The sequence below is a fragment of the Sphaeramia orbicularis genome, chromosome 12 (genome assembly GCF_902148855.1).
Source record: "Sphaeramia orbicularis chromosome 12, fSphaOr1.1, whole genome shotgun sequence".
Lineage (NCBI taxonomy): Eukaryota > Metazoa > Chordata > Actinopteri > Kurtiformes > Apogonidae > Sphaeramia > Sphaeramia orbicularis.
The window spans coordinates 496,109-516,823 of NC_043968.1; the positions used below are offsets into that span (position 1 = coordinate 496,109).

The following is a 20,715-nucleotide window of genomic DNA, read 5'->3' on the forward strand; positions in this document are numbered from 1 at the left end:
AGTTGCCATTAATATGGACAATTAATAGTTTTTATACATCTATAAGTCATTATTATATGTAATTGTATACAACAGGTAACAACATTCTCGAGACTTTTGACAGCATCTGACTTAAAGCCTCTAGAGCAGGTGTTGCCAAGTGTTGGACTTCTGTCACTGCAGCAGTTTGACACAGAACAGTCGTTCCTGAAGAAGATCAGGTTTGTACAGAGGACGTGAATGCATGGAGTTCAGTTTCACATCATTAATGGCCCTTTAACTTTTTCAGCACACTCACAGTAAACATGTCAAATCCAAGTTTATAACGGTTCTCCCTTTGTAGGAACTTCCTCACAACTGAAAATGGAAACAGCAAAACCGGAGCCGATGTCAAAGTCCTCATCATTCAGTATGATTTCGATGAAGCTTCTCAGAGTGCCAATCTTGTTGCATCTGCAAAGTAAGTCGCAGACATTTCTGGTAGATGCTGCGCTGCCACCGTGTGATTTTTGCCATATTGATGTTTTGCTGTTCATTTTCAGATATTCATCCATAAACGAAATCAACAAGATAACTCAGGAGAACACAGGAAGCAAAATGTTTGTGTACTTCATCACCAGACTGCCAAGAATCGGAGGAGGGACTTCCTATGTTGGCTTTCAAGGAGGTAAGGTTTTCTACTGGTTGGATTGATTTTTTTTTAATCACAGTCTTTGACCAGATATGTGAATCTTCACAGGCCTGTGGAGATCAGTTCACATCGATGACCTCAGACGATCAAAAGATATTGTTTCAGACATCAAAACCCTTCAAAGCATAACAATCAATCAAATGTTTGAAACAAACATTGCTCAGCCAGAAGGTAATCAAAATACTCAATTTCTCATTTCCTCTGCGTAAAATGTCTCATCATTAAAGATGTTAAATGATATTAATATATGCTTATTTTTAACAGCCATGGAGGTGGATGATTACTCGTACACAGGGAGTGAGGAAAATGTGAGTAATCATTTTTATTTTAGCTGTTCATTGTCAAAAAACACAAATATACCTCTTGTGATGAGGAGTGAATGAAAGGACTCATGGGTGCAGTGCTCAAGTGGATAATGGGGTTTATTAAAGAAAACAAGCACTAGAACTAAACAAACACAAAACCTGAAGGGGATAGAGTCCACAGGGCTGAGTCCAGGGTGAGAGAGTCCAGGAAGGTCCGTGGAATCAGGGAAAGGCTGTGATGGTCTGAGAAGTAGTGATCTGACACCGCACTGGAGCAGAGGAGCCCCTTAAATGGGCTCCTGATGGAGATGTGCTGCAGGTGCTCCCTGAGACAGCACCTCCTCTTTTACTTTCTGGTCCTCCCATGCTCAGTCAGTCTTTTTATGTGCTGTTGTTTGGACGTATTAGCACTGGTAATATGGTGGGGGGGTGTACTGATGTTTAAATGTAAAACACTTTGTGCTACATCTTCACTGTATGAAAAGTGCTATATAAATAAAGACTGACTGAGTTGCGATGCACAGCAGGGGACTCTGATTGTGAGGGAGGACTGTGACACCTCTGTGGTATAAGACAATTAACATGCATGACTATGGACATTTTTGTCCATTAGGCCAAATTGTTCCTCTTCATCTGTATCAATTTGTTAGAACATATGACAAATTGGTTTTGTAGTAACATCTCTCTCTCAACAGTTTAAAATTGTAATTTTTCTACTAAATCATCGTAACACTGAAGAAAATGTTCTCCACTCTTGTATCATTCAGGACAAAAATGTCCACTTTCAAAAGCTGCTGAAAAACTGTACAGTTTTTTTCTTTTTTTTGTCAGGTATTCTGATCAACTTCAGTCCTGATCAAAACAACCAAATATTGAGTAACTGTCAGGATTTTAACCCTTTAAATGCGAGTTTGATTAGCCAGTGCTATCTTTTATTGTCCACATAACAAATGTTGGGCGGAGGGGGATTTTTTTATTGATTAAAATACTTAAAATCATTGAATGTTTGGTAGTTTTGAGCAGAGATGATTAAGAGATGTTTAAGAGATTAATGGAAAAAAAACAAAAAAATACTAAATTGTAAAGTTTTATACCATCATCATGGCGATCTTTAAGGACAGGCCTTCTGCTTGTGAGATGCTCCTCTGGTCTCTGATCAGTGTTTCCTCCTGAATCAGGCCATGGCTCATGTTATGGACACGACAAAGCTTGTGCGAAGTTGCGTCCAGAACGCTGTGGGAATGTTGAAGGACCAGGTGGAAGGTGGAACCCGCAGCACACAGAGAGTTCAGATCCTCCTGACGCTCCTCAGCAACGATGACGCCATTAAAGGTCAGAAAAGCAGCTTTGTTTACACAGAAGAACACAGTAGATTAAACAGACTGAACCTGACATTTAGATCAGATTAAGAAACAAAAAGGAAGAATTAAAACCTGCAGCACTACAAATAATCCTAAAACTCCAGTCTGATACTTCCAGCCCACGAAACTGTCAGGAATAGACTAGTACTACTACTACTACAACTACAACTATTACTACTACTACTACTGCTACTACTATTACTACTATTATTACTACTATTACTACTACTACTACGACTATGACTACTATTACTACTACTGCTACTACTACTACTATTACTAGTACAACTATTACTACTACTACTACTAGTACTACTGCTACTACTACTACTACTACTACTACTACTACTACTACTACTACTACTAATGATGCTACTGCTGCTACAACCACCACTGACACTGACCGAAGAACCCCCAGTTCCTCCCTCAGATGATTACTGGATACAGATGTGGTCATAAAGTGAATAACAGAATGTTCAGAATATGTCTGTGACAGAAATAATGTGTAAAAATTTTGGCTCCGTGGTTTTACAGGGAATCCAGACACATGTTCATTCACAAACTGCTTGACATATTAAACTATTTGTAAGTGTTTAGTTTCCAACAGCATTTGCAGGACTCTTAATGTTTATCTGACTCTTATCAGGAGAATTTCTGCAAACTGTGAAGAAGCGTCTTCATTCCTTGTTGGTCATTCACGATAGCAAAAAAGAAAATTGGGTGATGAAAGAGGCTTCCGACATTGATGCCTTGCAAAAAGGAGGCACCTTCAGGTGAGCGCTACACCAAAGGTTGTCTTCTTATGTAGACTTTTTATGAATAAATCCTTCAGGTGATTCAATGTGCAATAAAAGGGAAGAGCAAGTTCACTGTCACTGCATTTTATATGTTCTGTACATTTCATACATCTCTATAGTTTTTGCACATGTAGTAGTTTTAACTTACTCGTGTATATTCTTGTAGATATTCTTTTTCCTTTATTAATTAGCACTAATATTTAATTTGAGTCCTTATTATCTATTGCAGAGTGCTTGTAATGATTGAATGTGATTGCTGTTGCTGTAACTCCTGTAATTTCCTGCAAAGGATCAATAAAGTATTTGTTTGTGAATGTTTAAAACATTAGTAAAGAGGTATTTCTGGGTCTTCACAGAAACACGTTATGGAAGCATGTTCAGGCTGCCGTCGTCCCTGTCTTGGCTCAGCTGGTCTCAGTCATTGACCGTGACCAAAACTTGGACATCTTACTGAATAAAAACTGTGATGAATCTTTCAAGAGACTGTGGTTGGACATCTTTGGGAATGAGAACCTGCTGGAAATCCCACAGCTAACATTTGACCACAGGTAAGTGGTCGTAGTGTGTTTTGCATAACTTTTATTCTTAAAGTAGAATGATGACAAATGGCAGCCATTTTATAATATTTGTCATTTGTTGTGTGTTTTTTAGCTCAGAGACAGGAACTATTCCAGTCCAGAACTACGTCACCCTAAAGGGGAGTTTTGGATGCCGCCTTCCTTTCAGTTGGAGGATCAAGGACCACCTGGAAGACCTCTGGGTCAATGCTCCTCAATGTGGAGGTGATGGCCTGTTTGTGGGTCCAGAAGTAGGGATGGAAACTGATAAGTATTTATTAATTTTCCAACTCCATTATCTATATATCCCTTATCAGTTTGATACCCAATCTATTCTCTTATTAATTCTCATTGGATTAGGGAATAAACAGAACAAATGACTTTGTTTGCATGAACTCCTTAATGTCAAATATGTGCTAACATTTCACATTTGATTGGACCAAACCTCCTAAATGGTTCTAAAGGTGTAGTTGAAGCAGTGTTAGATGTACCTGCTGTATCTGAGCCTGGTTGTCATGGAGATTATTCCTAAACAATAATGAAGCAGGTTGACACTGTGAAATGACACTATCTTTAACAGTACCGATAGAACTCAGAGCAATTTAATGTTAGTGGGTGTGACAGAGGACACCATGCAGTAGGCTTCGCCTCCAGAGTCACCACCCCCTTCACCAAGCAGCCAATGAGAGAAGTCCCACTGGTGCAGTTTAATTGGATGCTGTGGTTAAATATTTGTGCATGTTGGAGGGATTTAACCCTTGAAAGCTCTGCAACTGTTGTAAATGGTCACAGTGTCATCTTCACTGGTCAAATACTACCAGACTTTAGAGGAAACAACCAAAATATGGAAATGACCTGATGACGCCTTTGGCGTGATGATGTCATAGAACCGATAAGTGGAGTCATTAAGCAAACAGACTAATAATTCCAAGGAAGTGAGCAACTGGGAACCAGTTCTCTACAAGAACCTGTTCTCCATTCCCATCCCTGTCCAGAACTGATGAGTATCTGTGTTGTTGTCGTATCCTTTTCATTTCTCTACCATTTGCCCATCTTGCTTCCTGATAGAACAAACTCATTATGAGCTGGAGGAGCTCTTTTGGACAACGCCTCTGGGGCGACACATTCAGAATGCAGACCGGGACGTACAGACAGAGTTTTTTCAGTGCTACCTACAGGATTTCATCACCATGACAATGAATGTGACACGTGAACAAGATCTGCAGGTTGTTTTTCTGTGTTACCAAAGTCTTTATATTTTCAGTAATGTCTGTGTGATACGTGATGCTAATCCACATTCCTGGTTTGTAGCTCCTCCATGATGCCATGAACTGTTGTGTTCATGAGCTGAAGTTCAAGCTCGGTGTCAGAGACGCAGTGACCTCTCTTCTCTGGGTCCATGCTGCTTACCATGAGTTCAAGAACCGGTTACAGAATCTTTCCAGGATGATGTGCATTGAGCCCCAGCTGACCCACGACCTTCAGAAAGATTCCAGCGCTAGCAATGGGTTTGAACTGGTAGGTGTCCAAACATCGATTAACATAACTGTAAAAGTTGTTTTACCTGGACTGCAATGCATTGTCTTTTTAAGTAAATATTATTTAACCAGTTCCTTCCCACCTATTTTGGCCTATTTACCAAGTTCCAAAGCTGGCCTTGTGGTCCTTCCAAACTGAAGACCTAAAGAACCACAAGGCCAAAATGAATCAATGACACCTCATTTGAAAGGTAGTTACCTCTAAAATATGACCTCAGGTTAGATTTAGCTGAAACTGTTTTTTATACCAATGATAAGAGTGTGGTCATGGTCTTATCAATGTGGAAATGGGACGTGTGCAGACAAAGCTGACGCTGGTGCTCTTTATGCACACTTTCTGATGATTCTTCTTAAAATTAAGTGTGGAGTCAACAACAGTTCCGAGATATTTGTATGTTTGCTCTTGCTCTGTAGTTTGTCCCTTCTTGGATCCGTTTCCTTCCTAGTTACATATTCATGTCTCTGTGCCAGCAGAAGCCAGGACCATCATGTTGTCAGGTCCATCCTTCCTGCTGCCCATGCAGACAGACAGACATCTGTCCAGCTGCTTGGATTCAGCTGGTGATGTTTTGTTGTCCTATTCCCTGTGTCTTCCAGGTAATTGATGTGTTTGCTGCTAAGGCATGTGTAGAGTACCTGGAGCCCGGAGACCTGGACACAGATGCCCAAAGACGGACGTGGCTCAGGCGGGTCAAGAGACTCCAGGTTCCCATCGAGTTGATCTGCTCCAATGAAAGCACGAGACATTATGGAGAAAAAAGCAAAGTGCTGGTCCACAGGGTTCGGTAAGACAGGACCAGACATCTGTGGATCGGACAGCAGACCGAAGCAGGGCCTGGGTGGTCTGATCTTTGGTCAACTTTGCCTTATCTTTATAGTCTGCATTTCTTTACTCATGTGTCGGTGCTGTTTCTGTCTTCTTAGAGGTGGATGGAATCGGATATTTTCTCTATCTCTGTTTGTGGAACACATGCTGTTGGGCATCGAAGAGATAAATGGGGAGCTGGCACCTCTGTTTTTACAGCAGACAAAGAAGCTTGGAAAGGTTTGTTTGTACAACCCATTTTGTCAATGTATCACAATCATTTAACCCATAAAGACCTAGAGCTACTTTTGTGTCAGTTCCCAAAGGAATTTTTGTGACTATTTAACCTTTATTAAGTGATTTATCACCTTTTATTTTAATTTTGTCCTCTGTATTTTACGTTGTTCAATGAAAATCATCTTTTATGAACATGTAGATGTTCATAAAAGCTCAGATTATCTGAAGAAAAAATGACTTTTCAGCAAATCTGTCATTAACTGAACATAAACCCAGTGTGTCCATCCACTGTCATTGATCCAACTCCATGGGTTTTACTGGTGAATCAATGTTGTAGAAGATGACGGTGTTTCCACGGTAACTACGGAGCCTCTGAATGTCCAAATATGGTCATATCTGATGACCGTGAAAAGATGAAGAACTGTATTTTACATTTGTTATTTATATGTATTGATAGACTTAGTGGATCAACAGGAATTAAACAGTTTAGATCAGTAGATGGTTTGGCCACAGGTGGATGTTTGGGTCTTTATGGGTCAAAACCCCTCGCATTAGCCCGTTTTCCACCAACATTCCAAGGAATTTGAATTACCAGGAATTTATTTACCTGGGAATCCTGGGAATTTGTTTTGAGGATATTCAGTAAAAACCTTCAACAAGGTCCAGGCTGTTTTAGATGAACACTTATGACACTACACTTATTGGAGCAAAATGAATACATTCAAAAGCGTGTGTTGGACAAATAGACAATGGTTTACTTGGTTTTCCAAGTGATCAAAATGCAAACCAAAGTGAATCTTGTAGAAATGGAATAGCCAATCAGAGTTCTTCAACACATAGCTCTGCCCACAAGAATTCCAGCAATCTGAAAAGAGTACTGTTAGCTGTTAGTCAGTTAGCTGTGGTTTGTGTTAGTTAGCGTTAGCCAAATTTAGTGCCACTGTGCTCATTAGCATTAGCCAAAGTTAGCTCTGCTTTGTGCTAGTTAGCTGTTAGCTCCAATGACCAACACACATTGGAATAGAAATGGAATAAACCAGTTCACAGACGCGACTGGATCAAACATGGAGGGTGAACAGAAATGTGGAATGCTGACAGTGTCTTCCACCAATCAGCATTCTTCAGCACATAGCCCCGCCCCCAACAAAATTTCGGAAATCTGGAAAGTCTCTCCCTTTCCTGAAACTTATTTCAGGGGAAGTTTGGGGTCCAATTAAAGTTTTTTACTGGGTAATTTCAGTGGAAACGAACAGAGATGTTTCAAAATACAGGGTAAAGTTAAAGTTCCAAAGGTTCTGATTATTTAAAACCCCTCACAATAACTGAAATTGTTCTGATTTCACTAAAAATGTTTTGCTTCAACTATTTCATTAAGGTTCTGGAATGGAATTCAGATCTCAAATCTCAGGAGACGTTTAAGGCTCTAATTGATTTACTCAGAACCTGCAAAGATGGAGCTGTCGGACACCTCTTCAGGTATGAGTGCACATCCTGTATCAGACTGTTCATTCAGAATGATGCTGCTGCAGTTGGAACCACAGCACATGACTTTATAAAATATTTAAACTGGCTCCTAATTAGTTAAAGAAAATAAAAAATCACTATTGGAATGAACAAATGAATGAATGTTTTACCAAAAGCAAACGATCAGAAGAAAAACAAAAAAATAAATGTATACCTGTGTATAAATGTGCTTATGCGAATGCTAATGCTAATGCTAGGCACTGTTTGTGTTTAGACAATGAATTTCCCTGTGGGGATAACACACTGGTCAACAAATTTTAGTAAATTATTTACCTCCGAGATAAAATTTGCTGATTCTTACTTATAACAGGTGATGCAGGAGCTGTTCAACTAAAGGTTTCAAGATATTTCATGATAAAGATTTATGATTATCTACATGGGAGGGGGGGATGGGTTGTAACTTCTCAATAAAGTACGGTAGAACAATGAAAATGGTACCATGTGGAAGTCTGTACAGTTCTGTTCACTTTGAGATTAAAGATTATTACCGTCACTTGGTGCATTCATTTGCCTTTTACAGGTTTGATTCTGTGTGCCGCATATGCTCTGAAGATCCTCAGGATCCAATCCGTCTGCCATGTGACCACATCTACTGCATGGCTTGTATCAAACAGTGCCTGACCCTAGGTCAGATGTACTGTCCTTTTTGCAAGACTTCAGTTGATGAAGATTTCCGTTTGGTTCCATGTGAAGACACGAGGTTTGTAACTGAAACTGCAAGTCGATCAGAGTGAAAGGAAAACACTTTATTTTATTTAATCACTGTCACTCTTGGCTTTTTTTGTTTTTATTTGAAGAACCAGAATAAACCAGCACATTCAGCTCAGGAAGCGGTGTAATGCTTTCTTCGTAGATTTGGTGTCTACTGTTTGCTTCAAGGACAACACTCCTCCTTGTCCGGCTGTCGTTCGTCAGTTGCTGTCATTTGTCATGGTAGAGACAAGCCCTTCAGGTAGGACTCTAATCCCAATCCTGTTCAATCTGATCACTAAGTGTTATTGTAGTCCCTTTTCTATTGACCCTCAAATTGCATGAATATACACTTCCGGTCAAAAGTTTTAGAACACCCCAATTTTTCCAGAATTTCATTGAAAATGATGCAGTTTAATGTCTCAGGGTGTATTCACACCAGGAAAGTCCGATAGTCCACTTGCTTTGGGCCAGACCAAATGTGTTTTTTCTTTCTTTTTTTTTTCTTTTTCTTTTTTTTTTTGGTGCGGTTTGCTTTCACATTGTACATTTTTGTAAGTGAACCAAAATCTGTAAACAAAACCACGTGTGCTGAGGTAGTTCAGCCATTGGACAGAAATGATCAGTGTCGATTAAAGCGCTCAGTCCAAAGTGAAAGGAGAGAATCATGGAAACTTTGCGTGCTGTTTTTGTTATCGTCATAGCGATATGGTTTTTACAGATTTTATAGACGTTTGCACAAATGTTTGAGCAGCAAGAGTGTTTGATACAATGTCAGGTTTACAAAATTGTAGAATTCATTTCTCAACGACGAAGACACAAGGCAAGACGGCTACGGAGGACAGCGCTCATGTATGAACATCATGTTGTGACTGTTGCTCTTATTTATGCAAGACGTAACAGGTATGTAGTATATCAAAAGACTGTTAACAAAAAGCATTAGTGTTCCGTACTGCTTACATATGTGTACCTATCCTATATCACTGTTCAGTTAGGCAGGCACAGAATTCTTTAACGCAGGTGAAGTTTGCTGGGGGTGATGAAGTCGTTTATTATTTTTCTTTTCAAGCACAACAGACAAATCTAACCGGAGTTCTGAAAATGAAATGTCCGCATGTTACTGTTTTGCATGAGCACTGAATCCAACCCATACCCACACTGAAGCTCAATTACCGCGAACAGAAACCAAAATGATACTGGCTTTGACCTTTGCCTTTCTACAGTGCCAGCATAAACTAATAACAATGCACCATTTCCACAATATAAAAAAAAAACAACTGTGTCAGATCAGGTCCGGGCTGCTTTCACACCTCAAACGAACCGCACCAGGGTTCATAAGGTACTGGACCAAGACCACCTCTTCAGCTGGGTCTCGGTTCGCTTGTTTGGTCTGGAACAGAGTTCGATGGTTTTTATTCACACCAGCCCAAAAGGTCCGAACCAAGGGAGCAAACGAACTCTGGTCCGTTTTAAATGAACGAAACAAGGCAGGTGTGAATACACCCTCAGTGTACTCTGAAATTAAAGCATAGAACAAATAAATAATTGAAGTTAAAAAAGAAATCATGGAATCAATTTAGAAACCAAAATATATTCTAAACTTTTGACTCATCAAAGTAGCCACCTTTGGCAGATAGAACAGTTGAACACACTCGTGGCATTCTTTCTACAATGGAAATCAAATATTCTTCAGAAAGTTCTTCCCAACTCTGTTGCAGAAGTTCCCATAAATGTGTGTCACTTGTAGGTGTGTTTGCTTTCACTCTTTTGTCCAGTTCATCCCAAACCAGCTCCATGGGGTTTAAGTCTGGAGACTGTGCTGGCCACTCCATGTTTTCAAGTGTACCATCTTGTTGTTTTTTCTTCAGGTAGTTCTGCCATAGCTTGGATTTATGTTTTGGGTCATCATCTTGCTGTAGGATGAACCCCTGACCAACTAGGCACATCCCAGAGGGTGCTGCATGGCATAGCTGCAGAATGCTGTGGTAGCCATTTTGGTTCAGGGTGCGTTTCACTCTGCACAAGTCACCGACCCTGGATCCAGCAAAACAGCCCCAGACCATCACACTTCCTCCTCCATGTTTGACAGTTGATGTCACACACTGAGGAACCATCCTTTCACCTACTCGACAGTGTACACAAGTCCTGCGGGATGAACCGAGATTTCAAATTTGGATTCATCAGTCCATAACCCCTTCTTCCAGTCTTCAGTAGTCCACTGGCAGTGTTTCATGGCCCGAGCAAGCCTCTTTTTCTTATTCTGAAGTCTCAGCAATGGCTTTCTTGCTGCAACTCAACCCATCAAACCTGCAACTGGAAGTCTTCTGTTCACAGTTGAAACTGAGACTTGCTTACTACAACCACTATTGAGTTGTGCTTTCAGCTGTTGTCCTGTGAGTCTCCTATCACTAGAGCTGTTGACTGTCTTAAACTTGTCTTCTGGTTCTGTTGCGTCTTTGGTTCTTCCAGACCTCTTCCTGTCTGCATTTCCAGTCCAGTTTCTGAGTGCCTTTGGATGGTGAAGGAAACTGGACTTACTGACACCTGGACTTTCTTGGACATTTCTCTGTAGGACAGACCTACATTTTTCAGTGTTATGATGCTCTGTCTCTCTTCTACCGTTAATTGCCTTTTCCTCTTTTCCATTTTTATAGTAACACACTACTCTCTGCAGTACAATACTGTTCAAATAATGCTCCCAATGGTATGGTACCAAAGTGTGTTCAACGCTACTTTTCTGCAGACACAGGGGGTTGGAAGGAATTCACAAACGTTGGGACACCTGGAGGAAATGGTAGCCCTAACTTTTGAGGCTTGATCAACCTCCATTGGTGCAGAACTGCTTTAAGTTGTTAACCCATTTCTTGTTCACCTTTTTGTATAATTCTGAAATGTACATTATTTTTCAGTTTTGTTTAACTTTACCTTTTATTTATTTTTTTTTACCTCTGGCAGTTCACCGCTTACCTTTGTACCATTTCAAGCTGTTCATTGGACTTGAACTGCTTGAATTTCAATACAAAACTAGAAAAATTGGGATGTTCTAAAACTTTTGACCGGTAGTGTAACTTGAGCATAAAAATTTACCTAATGGAAAAACAACAATTTTGCCAAAATGCTCATTTTTGATTAAAGGTTTTTGCACTGGCAAGAGGTGGTGATTTTTAGGCGTAGTGAAATTAGTATGTTGCGCAAAACTGTAATGGAAAGCCCTTTTTGTGCAACTAGTCACATGAACCAAAAAAAAAAAACAGATGTTGGTGGATGTTAGAACAGGAGAAGAAGAAGAGTTTAAAACAAACATGTGTTGACACACCAGGAAACCCAATCATTTTAGAATTTAGTCGGAGGGGTAATGAGCATTCTAGATTCAAAACAACACAGATTTATGTTCATGTTTATGGAATGACTTCTACTGACATCTACCAGAATAAAGAAACTAATCAGCACATTTGGGATTGAATGGAAAAACCGACATTACGCACTTCTGTTTTTTCAACATTTAGTAAATATCGGTAAAGTGTTGCACATATGGGCAATAGACAAACAGCTAGTGTCTCTGCAGGTTTGAGGCCAAATATATGACCTTTACTACCTTTTTCAAAGCATCTTTGGTCAAATTTCTGACTTTCCATTCATTCAGAATACACTAAAATACAAAAAAATACACTAAAATATACAAAAACTCTGCAGAAGTATACATAAATACACAAATATATGGTGGCTTTTGGTGGTCATGAAGGACCTCCATGGATGGGATACCAGAGGGATAATAATCCATGTGTCTCCATGACGACCGTTGTCTGCCTTTCTCCAGAAAACCAACAGACTCGTACCAAGGAGCTGTCTCCATTCGATGACTCTCTGGATAAGAATCCCGTGGTTCGTTCAGTATTGGTCAAACTCCTGCTGAAGTACAGGTGAGGGGGAAGCCTTCTCTGCTATTATGGTCTGTGAATGCAATCGTCTGGTTCCTAATGTCAGTGTGAACTCTGTTTGTGAAGCTTTGATGATGTCAAGGAATACCTGCAGCAACATCTGACAGAAGTAGAGCAGAGCCGGATCCTGGACAAAACCGACAAAACAGAACTTTACTGCTTGTACATCAACTGCTTGGAGGTGTGTGAAGTTGAATTCAGAGCCAATCAGGTGTCTGCTTTGTGGTGTTTTTCACTGGATATTTTTTGGTGAATGCATTTTCTTTTTTTTTTAACTTCTCACAACTGCAGGATTCCATGTTTGAGAGCTTGCATTTGAGGTCCGTCACAGATGAACAGGAGTGTTTTCAGGATGAAAGTGCCTTCCTGAGTGGGCTGGTGCGTTCCAACGGCCCCACTCCTGAAACGGTCACTGTGGAATACCTGCAGGATCTGGCCCGAGTCCGCATCCACCTGGACCAGACAGCCAGACTATTCACCACAGAAACCACCTCCACAGGTGTGTGTCACATACTGAACTGGTTTAATGGACAAACAACACATTTGTGTAGAGTAGAGAATATATTTGATGAATCTATGGAATAATATTTACTTTGATTTGATTAAATGTTTATTAGAATCAGCAAATAAACAATAGTAAAAATGTAAAACAGATACATCTGAAAAAGACAAACAACTTGTACTTTATATAATATATAAAATATATATAGAAATAAGAGCAATAACAAGAGTATAAAAGTATATATATCTATATAAAAAACATCTGATTTGTCTGTTTGTTTGTTTGTGTTTGTCCATACTTGTCCGTCCTGTGCATTCTGACACCAGGACTTCAACATGGGGGTCAACGTGGAACCACTGCCTTCCTCAACAGTGTGGTGAACCTGTGTAAGGACAGTGGGAATAACTGGTATCGGACATATTTGATCCGTAAAATCGCCAGTCAACACGGACTGGAGTTTGTTCTAAAATTCCTCAAAGACCAACAGATGAGCTGGCTCTTCCCAGAAGAACTTCTGCAAAAGGTTTCACTTCCTCCACACTGAGTGAATGTCCACAGTCATATGAGCAGTAATAGATTACTGTGCGTGTTTTCTCCTGTAATTACACCCAGGTTGTAGAAGATTCACCAATAGACACATTTCTAGTGTGTGGGAAAGACTACGAAGCAATAAGAAACGCAGTCGGCAAAGTGTCTTCATCAGAAACTGTTGAAGCACTGGACCACACCTGTCAGGTAACATGGCTGTTTGGGTGGAGGAGGCTGTGTCTACAGTTTCACTCAGTGACGGATCCAGAAAAAATGAGGGGGCGGGGGGGGGGTGTCACTATATTGTTTGTTTGTTTATTTCGAATATTGCATTAAAATCAAACAACAAATAAATTATATAAAAGAAAGTCCAACATTCAGAAAGGAGCGGGATGATCAGGATCAGGATAAACTTAATTGTCCCATGTGGGAAATTTGTTTTGGACAACGGTGCTACATGTTGCTGCATTCACATTTGGACACATACAAAACAATTCAGTCACATAATCTGAAAATCAGTATAATCACTATTAAGTATTACACCCAGTTCATATATTACCCCCTTCCCTCCAAGATTTTAATACATATATTTTTTAGAAAAAATCTAAGTGATATATGTTAAAGAAGGGTGGGAGTGATTTTCAAGTTTAATTTATACCCCACCCCATCCTTCACCTCCCCTAAATTCCTCTGTCAGATTCCATCAGTAACTCAAAAATACTCACATATCAGACTAAATTCTGACTAAACATGAAACACTAGATTACTGTCCATATCAAGGATAGACTGTCCATTTTACAGCAGCATTTCACAGTAAAATAAACTCTGCCCTTTTTTTAGCAGTAATAGTGCACATATCAGAAACTAAAATAAACTCTATCCTTTTCATGACAATAATACACATCAGAAACAAAAGTAAACTATCCGTTCCATATCAATAATACACAAAATAAACTCTATCCATTGCATAACAATAATACCCATATATATAAATTTAAAAAAAAGAATGTCTGTATATCTATCTATCTGTCTGTCTGTCTGTCTGTCTATCTGTCGATCTGTCTGTCTGTATATATATATATATATGTATATGTATATATGTGTGAGTGTGTGTATAAATATATATATATATATATATATATATATATATATATATATATATATATATATATAGTACAGGCCAAAAGTTTGGACACACCTTCTCATTCTTCACATTTTCTTTATTTTCATGACTATTTACATTGTAGATTCTCACTGAAGGCATCAAAACTATGAATGAACACATGTGGAATTATGTACTTAACCAAAAAGTGTGAAATAACTGAAAACATCTCTTATATTCTAGTTTCTTCAAAGTAGCCATCCTTAGCTCTGATGACTGCTTTGCACACTCTTAGCATTCTCTTGATGAGCTTCAAGAGGTAGTCACCTGAAATGGTTTTTGAGATCTTTGGATCCAACCGCCGTGTCTTTGTGCGACGCAGAAAAGGTGAACGGATGGATGCTACATGCCTGGTTCCCACCGTGGAGCATGGAGTAGGGGGTGTGATGGTGTGGGGGTGCTTTGCTGGTGACACTGTTGGGGATTTATTCAAAATTGAAGGCAACCTGAACCAACATGGCTACCACAGCATCCTGCGGTGACATGCCATTCCATCCGGTCTGCGTTTAGTTGGACCATTTATGTTTCAACAGGACAATGACCCCAAACACACCTCCAGGCTGTGTGAGGGATATCTGACCAAGAAGGAGAGTGATGGAGTGCTGCGCCAGATGACCTGGGCTCCACAGTCACCGGACCTGAACCCAATTGAGATGGTTTGGGGTGAGCAGGACCGCAGAGTGAAGGCAAAAGGGCCAACAAGTGCTAAGCATCTGTGGGAACTTCTTCAAGACTGTTAGGAAACCATTTCAGGTGACTACCTCTAGAAGCTCATCAAGAGAATGCCAAGAGTGTGCAAAGCAGTCATCAGAGCTAAGGGTGGCTACTTTGAAGAAACTAGAATATAAGAGATGTTTTCAGTTATTTCACACTTTTTTGTTAAGTACATAATTCCACATGTGTTCATTCATAGTTTGATGCCTTCAGTGAGAATCTACAATGAAAATAGTCATGAAAATAAAGAAAATGCAAAGAATGAGAAGGTGTGTCCAAACTTTCGGCCTGTACTATGTATATATATATATATATATATATATATATATATATATATATATATATATATATATATATATATATATAGTGTATGTGTGTGTGTATATATATTTATATTAGGCCTGTAACGGTACACGTACTGAACTGAACCATTTCGGTATGCACCTGTTCAGTTCGGTACACAGCTGTACCGAAACGGCACAGTATGTTGAGAAAAAGGAAAAGGAATGAAAGACGTCGTTCGATGCGGAACTTTAAATCTGCGCAAGTTTCACACGGACATATGGAAGGAGCACACATGGACCCGAAATATGAAATAGCAGCTGATATAAGGTGAAAAAAACAACAAATATGATGTGAACCTGGAAGGAAGAGACTGCAGACCCTCCACCATCAGTCCAGTCCAGTTTGGATCAGTTCAGGTTCAGGTGAAAGACGACAACGAGGAAAGAGACGTTAATAAGACGGACGTTGTTTGGCCCCTAGGAACTACGGTAGTTCTGAAACACTGACACTAGCTCTGTCTGTCTGTCTGTCTGTCTATCACGTACACTGTATAATAGAGGAATAACTAGAGCGTTGAAAGTATGCAAAGTTTCACTTTTGTTTCACAACAGCGTTCGTTACGTTAGTTATGGACCGCACCTCCAGGTATATAACTGCGCCCCCCGTACCCCCCGGCTCCGACAAAAAAAAAAAAAAATCCCCCGTGCACACATATACACACAGTGTCCTAAACAGTTTGTTCTCTGTCCTAAAATAAATAATTTGGTTCATTGTGTTGTCAATGTTTCTCTTCAGTTTGTTTAAACAGAATACCAGTTTACCCTCTTGTTAATGTTGCACTTCATGTGGAATTTTTTTGTTATTTTTCTGCAGAATGTGAACTGACAGAACTGTGATTAGATTTTTCTTGTTTGTTCGAAACTACCTTTCAGGGAAAAGTGCAATACTAATGTTTAAAATACATTTAGTAATATTAATAATTTATTTTATTTTCTATTTGATTTGTAGCAGCAGAATAATATTATTCCTGTTTTTCTATATTCTGTTGTGTCCAAAAATCGGGGGGAAAATGTTAAAAAATTCATAAATTCATTAATAGACATTTTGAAGGGGTTTTCTTTCTTCCCGTACCGAACCGAAAAAAAACGAACCGTGGCTTTGAAAACCGAAAACGTACCGAACCAAAATTTTGTGTACTGTTACAGGCCTATATATAATATTCTTCATACTCTGCATTAGGGTCACATTTCACAACACAATATACACTTAAGTCTTTTTATGTTATTATTTTTTTTAATTTTAGATAATATATTTACATAAAGATGTACTTAGACTTAAGGAACCACACAGACACAATACAAAAAGAAACGAATTATACAACAAACCTACAGGCCTTTTAAACACTTTGGAATTTTGTCGCGATGTGCATTGTGGGAAGCGGAGGCTCGCGCTGCTGCCTGGCAGCGGCAGTGTTTCTGCATCGTGTTTCTTGCAGCTGCCACTGCCAGGTGGAGCTCTGCTTCCGCGTTTCAGCTGTTTCTGCATCATGTTTGTTTCATCCATATAATATCATATGGTTGCACTGCAGCGGCAGCGCGAACCTCCACTTCCCACAATGCACGTGGTGACAAAATTCCAAAGATGCCTGAGTGACCTCCCAGCTCTGTTTGTAAACACATGGTTTGTTTATGGTGGATGGCACCAAGAAGCTGTTCACGATGAGGGACGAGATTCAGGTGAGTAATCACAGAAAGACTAACAGATTCGTGATACTGAGGATATGACTGAGGTTTGACAGATTTGATGAAAAATTGGTGATGAAAGTCTCCCGTACCTGTAATGTATGGAGCCGATTTAGGGCCATAAGTTTTGTATATGAAAATATATATAATGTAATATAAAATTTGAAATTGAAAATATAAGTTTTGATCTTGAATTGTGAAAAATACAACAATGTATTCCAATTAAAAATAAGTGTATGAAAAGTTATTTTCAGGTTAAATATAATTTTGATTCACTTCGATAATTCTTTTGAATAAATTATTTTCATTTTTCACTTTAATATATATTTTAATATTTGAGGTTTTATTTTTTTTTAGTTGCATGTTTACTAAAACTAAAAAAATAAAACCTCAAATATTAAAATATATATGAAAGTGAAAAATGAAAATAAATAATTGGTTTTTCATGCAGACCCAAATGCTGCTGGAACAGACAGTTGTCTCGTCATGATTATTAGACTTAAGTCCGGTTCAGATTTAACTCCCTTTATCCTAAAAATTCTAGTTTTGCTGGTTACAAATGGTGCGAGGACAGTCGATGCCCCTCCTCTGCCAATACAAGACATAGGAGAGCCCCAGAGCACAGAAGTTACTATTCAAGCTCCACCCACAGGAGTAAACGTCACAGTCCAAAAAGTACTAAAACAGATTGCACATGGGTCAGTAGTGACAGCTGGGGTTTAGCTCAAAAGGAAATGATTCAGACTGAGACGCAGAACACTGGGGTTCAGTTCCCGACCAAAGCAGCAACTTTTTCTGCAGATTTTCAAACCAGGGGGCGTGGCTCCATAGGCGCCGGTACAATAATCCACCATTGGTTTCATGTTGTTTTCTTTTTCAGAAGCGCAGATGTTCTCCACAGCAGAAGACAGTTTATCTACTGTTAGCACTTTACAGGGACGTCACCACTTTGTACAGAGAAGCCAGTGCAACCTTCCATCCCACTTCTGAGGTATTAGAGGATTTTTACCTCCGCCAGGGAGGTTATGTTTTTGCCAGGGTTTGTTTGTCTGTCCGTTAGTGTGCAACATAACTCAAAAAGTTATGGACAGATTTGGATGAAATTTTCGTGGTTTGTTGGAAATGGGATAAGGAAGAAATGATTAAATTTTGGTGGTGATCGGGGGTGGGGGGGCCCACGGGGGGGGGGCACTGATCAGCCTTGGCGGAGGTCTGCGCTCTCCGAGTGCTTCTAGTTTGTGTATTTTATTGTATTTTTGTTATTAATGAATGTCATTTATTATTTCTGTAAATTTTCTTGTTTGTTTTTCTTCATTTTATTTATTAATTTGTTGTGGTTCATTTTGTTGCATATTTCATTATGTTTTTACTCAATTTTTTTCAGTTTGTGGCTTATTTTGTGTATGTTACTTATTATGTTGTTTAATTAATTAATTTTGTTGTTAATTTTGTTGATTATATTGTTGGTTTTTAAATTTACGTTTAAGTGAATTTGTCTGTCTATCTATCTGTCTGTCTGTCTGTGTATCTGTGTATCTATCTGTGTATGTGTGTATGTGTATATGTGTGTGTGTGTCCATCCACTGTCATTGATCCAACTCCATGGGTTTTACTTGTGAATCAATGTTGTAGAAGATGACGGTGTTTCCACAGTAACTACGGAGCCTCGGAACATCCGAATATGGTCATATCTGATGACCATGAAAAGATGAAGAACTGTATTTTACACCAGTTATTTCCACGTATTGATAGGATTAGTGGATCAGCAGGTATTAAACAGTTTAGATCAGTGGATGGTTATTGGTTCTCTATGGTTAAAGTCTAAGGTCTGTTTTTTTGTATTTAACTGGATCCTTGTCCATCCCAACAGCGTTTGGAAGTCTGGGTGACCTACATCCAGACCTCCACGTACCTGCCCAGCCCAGAGGTGAAGGCCTTCGCCCGGGCATTAGTGAAGAACGACCTTGGGCCGTTTGCCGTCCATCCTGGTTTTCAGCGAGTGTTGGTTGAGTTGGTTGTTCACTTGGCTGCAGTCTTACTCTGTGGGAAACACACCATCTTAGCCCCCCTGCGAAGGCTGGCCACGGCACCGGCTGATATGAAGGTATGGACCGTGTCAGTCATAATGGGAGGGGGCCCAGTCTGTGAAGGAGATGACAGCGTTTCCAACTCCTCAGTAGTGAAAGTATTTAACTGTCCTAGAAGTAGATAGAAGTTACTAAATGATGTCATCACTTAATTAGCATAATTGTAAATGCGTAGGTAATTGTAATGTTCCAATTCCAACCGTCCTCCTTTATCTGGACTTAAGGACCAGCGAAAGTCACCCAAAACAGACACTCTGGAGGAGTTACTTAGGTTAATTAGTTAGTTATTTATTTGTTTGGTTAGTTTTTACCTTAATTTTCCTTTCCATCTGGTATCCCACCCTTCATAACCACTGAAAACGTATGATCTGCACAGTGTTGTTGTAATGGCACAATGTTTTCATAGTGGTTTGTTTTGAACTTTTTTGTTTATTTATTTTGCATTTTTTGTATTTCATCAACTTGAACCACAAATGAAAATACCAAATACTCAATAACTGTCATATTCTTAACCCTTTAAATGCCATGTTTACAACAAGCCATATTTTTGATGCAAAAAAACAAAAAAAAATTTTACTTTTTGTTTGTTTGGTTTTTCAATATGCTCCATAAAAATTGGATTAGAGATTTTTTCATCCTGTCATACTGTATGTCAATGACTAATACCAACACTGGTTAGTATCATTATTTTTGGTTCTAGGTCAAATGTTAAATGTGTCACTGTGTATTTTGTACTCATTAGTACAACGGTGTCAGTGTAGGAATTTAACACTGTTTATTATGGGATGGTTTTAGTGGATGGATCGGAATTTTAAAAAATCATGCAAAAATGAACAACTTTTGAATTCTGACCTAGAACAAACTGTACAAAATAATATGACCTTTAATAACAGGAAGTGCAGAGTGTGCATAATATGCTCACCTGGATACCAGAGGGTTAATAAAGTTTTTGAAGATATAATGAATAAACTGCATATATTTGTCTGAAAATGAATGGAAAGAATTTATGAGAAATGTATTTACCCCATTTATAGTTATACAATATAAATGTATTCAGCTGCTTCCTGTCAATAAGTATCACATATAGAGAGTATTATAATTATAATATAGTTTTATTCATTGTATCAGTAATAGTAATACCAGGGTATTAACAGTGTTCAGTTGTAATGGTGTATGTTTGGGTACAGGTGGCATACTTACCCACTATGCCAGAGATGTTGGCAGAGGTTCATCAACTTGTACGGGCTACCAAGTGGTACTGTAAGTAACAGAC

General features: G+C 39.0%; 1 protein-coding gene across 1 annotated transcript in view; it reads left to right on the forward strand.

The window, feature by feature from the left end:
- Nucleotides 1-20,715, forward strand: part of LOC115429933 (E3 ubiquitin-protein ligase rnf213-alpha-like) — a 76,674-nt gene that overhangs the window by 38,891 nt on the left and 17,068 nt on the right. Inside the window, exons 27-50 of the mRNA XM_030149766.1 lie at nt 76-200; nt 323-439; nt 522-646; nt 719-841; nt 935-978; nt 2,154-2,307; nt 2,983-3,109; nt 3,490-3,681; nt 3,785-3,915; nt 4,759-4,916; nt 5,002-5,208; nt 5,826-6,013; nt 6,153-6,273; nt 7,646-7,746; nt 8,315-8,494; nt 8,592-8,746; nt 12,302-12,404; nt 12,489-12,603; nt 12,714-12,921; nt 13,251-13,447; nt 13,537-13,659; nt 18,236-18,346; nt 19,226-19,459; nt 20,630-20,702. Coding sequence (XP_030005626.1) covers nt 76-200; nt 323-439; nt 522-646; nt 719-841; nt 935-978; nt 2,154-2,307; nt 2,983-3,109; nt 3,490-3,681; nt 3,785-3,915; nt 4,759-4,916; nt 5,002-5,208; nt 5,826-6,013; nt 6,153-6,273; nt 7,646-7,746; nt 8,315-8,494; nt 8,592-8,746; nt 12,302-12,404; nt 12,489-12,603; nt 12,714-12,921; nt 13,251-13,447; nt 13,537-13,659; nt 18,236-18,346; nt 19,226-19,459; nt 20,630-20,702 — 3,412 coding nt within the window. The remainder of the gene's footprint in view (nt 1-75; nt 201-322; nt 440-521; nt 647-718; nt 842-934; nt 979-2,153; nt 2,308-2,982; nt 3,110-3,489; nt 3,682-3,784; nt 3,916-4,758; nt 4,917-5,001; nt 5,209-5,825; nt 6,014-6,152; nt 6,274-7,645; nt 7,747-8,314; nt 8,495-8,591; nt 8,747-12,301; nt 12,405-12,488; nt 12,604-12,713; nt 12,922-13,250; nt 13,448-13,536; nt 13,660-18,235; nt 18,347-19,225; nt 19,460-20,629; nt 20,703-20,715) is intronic.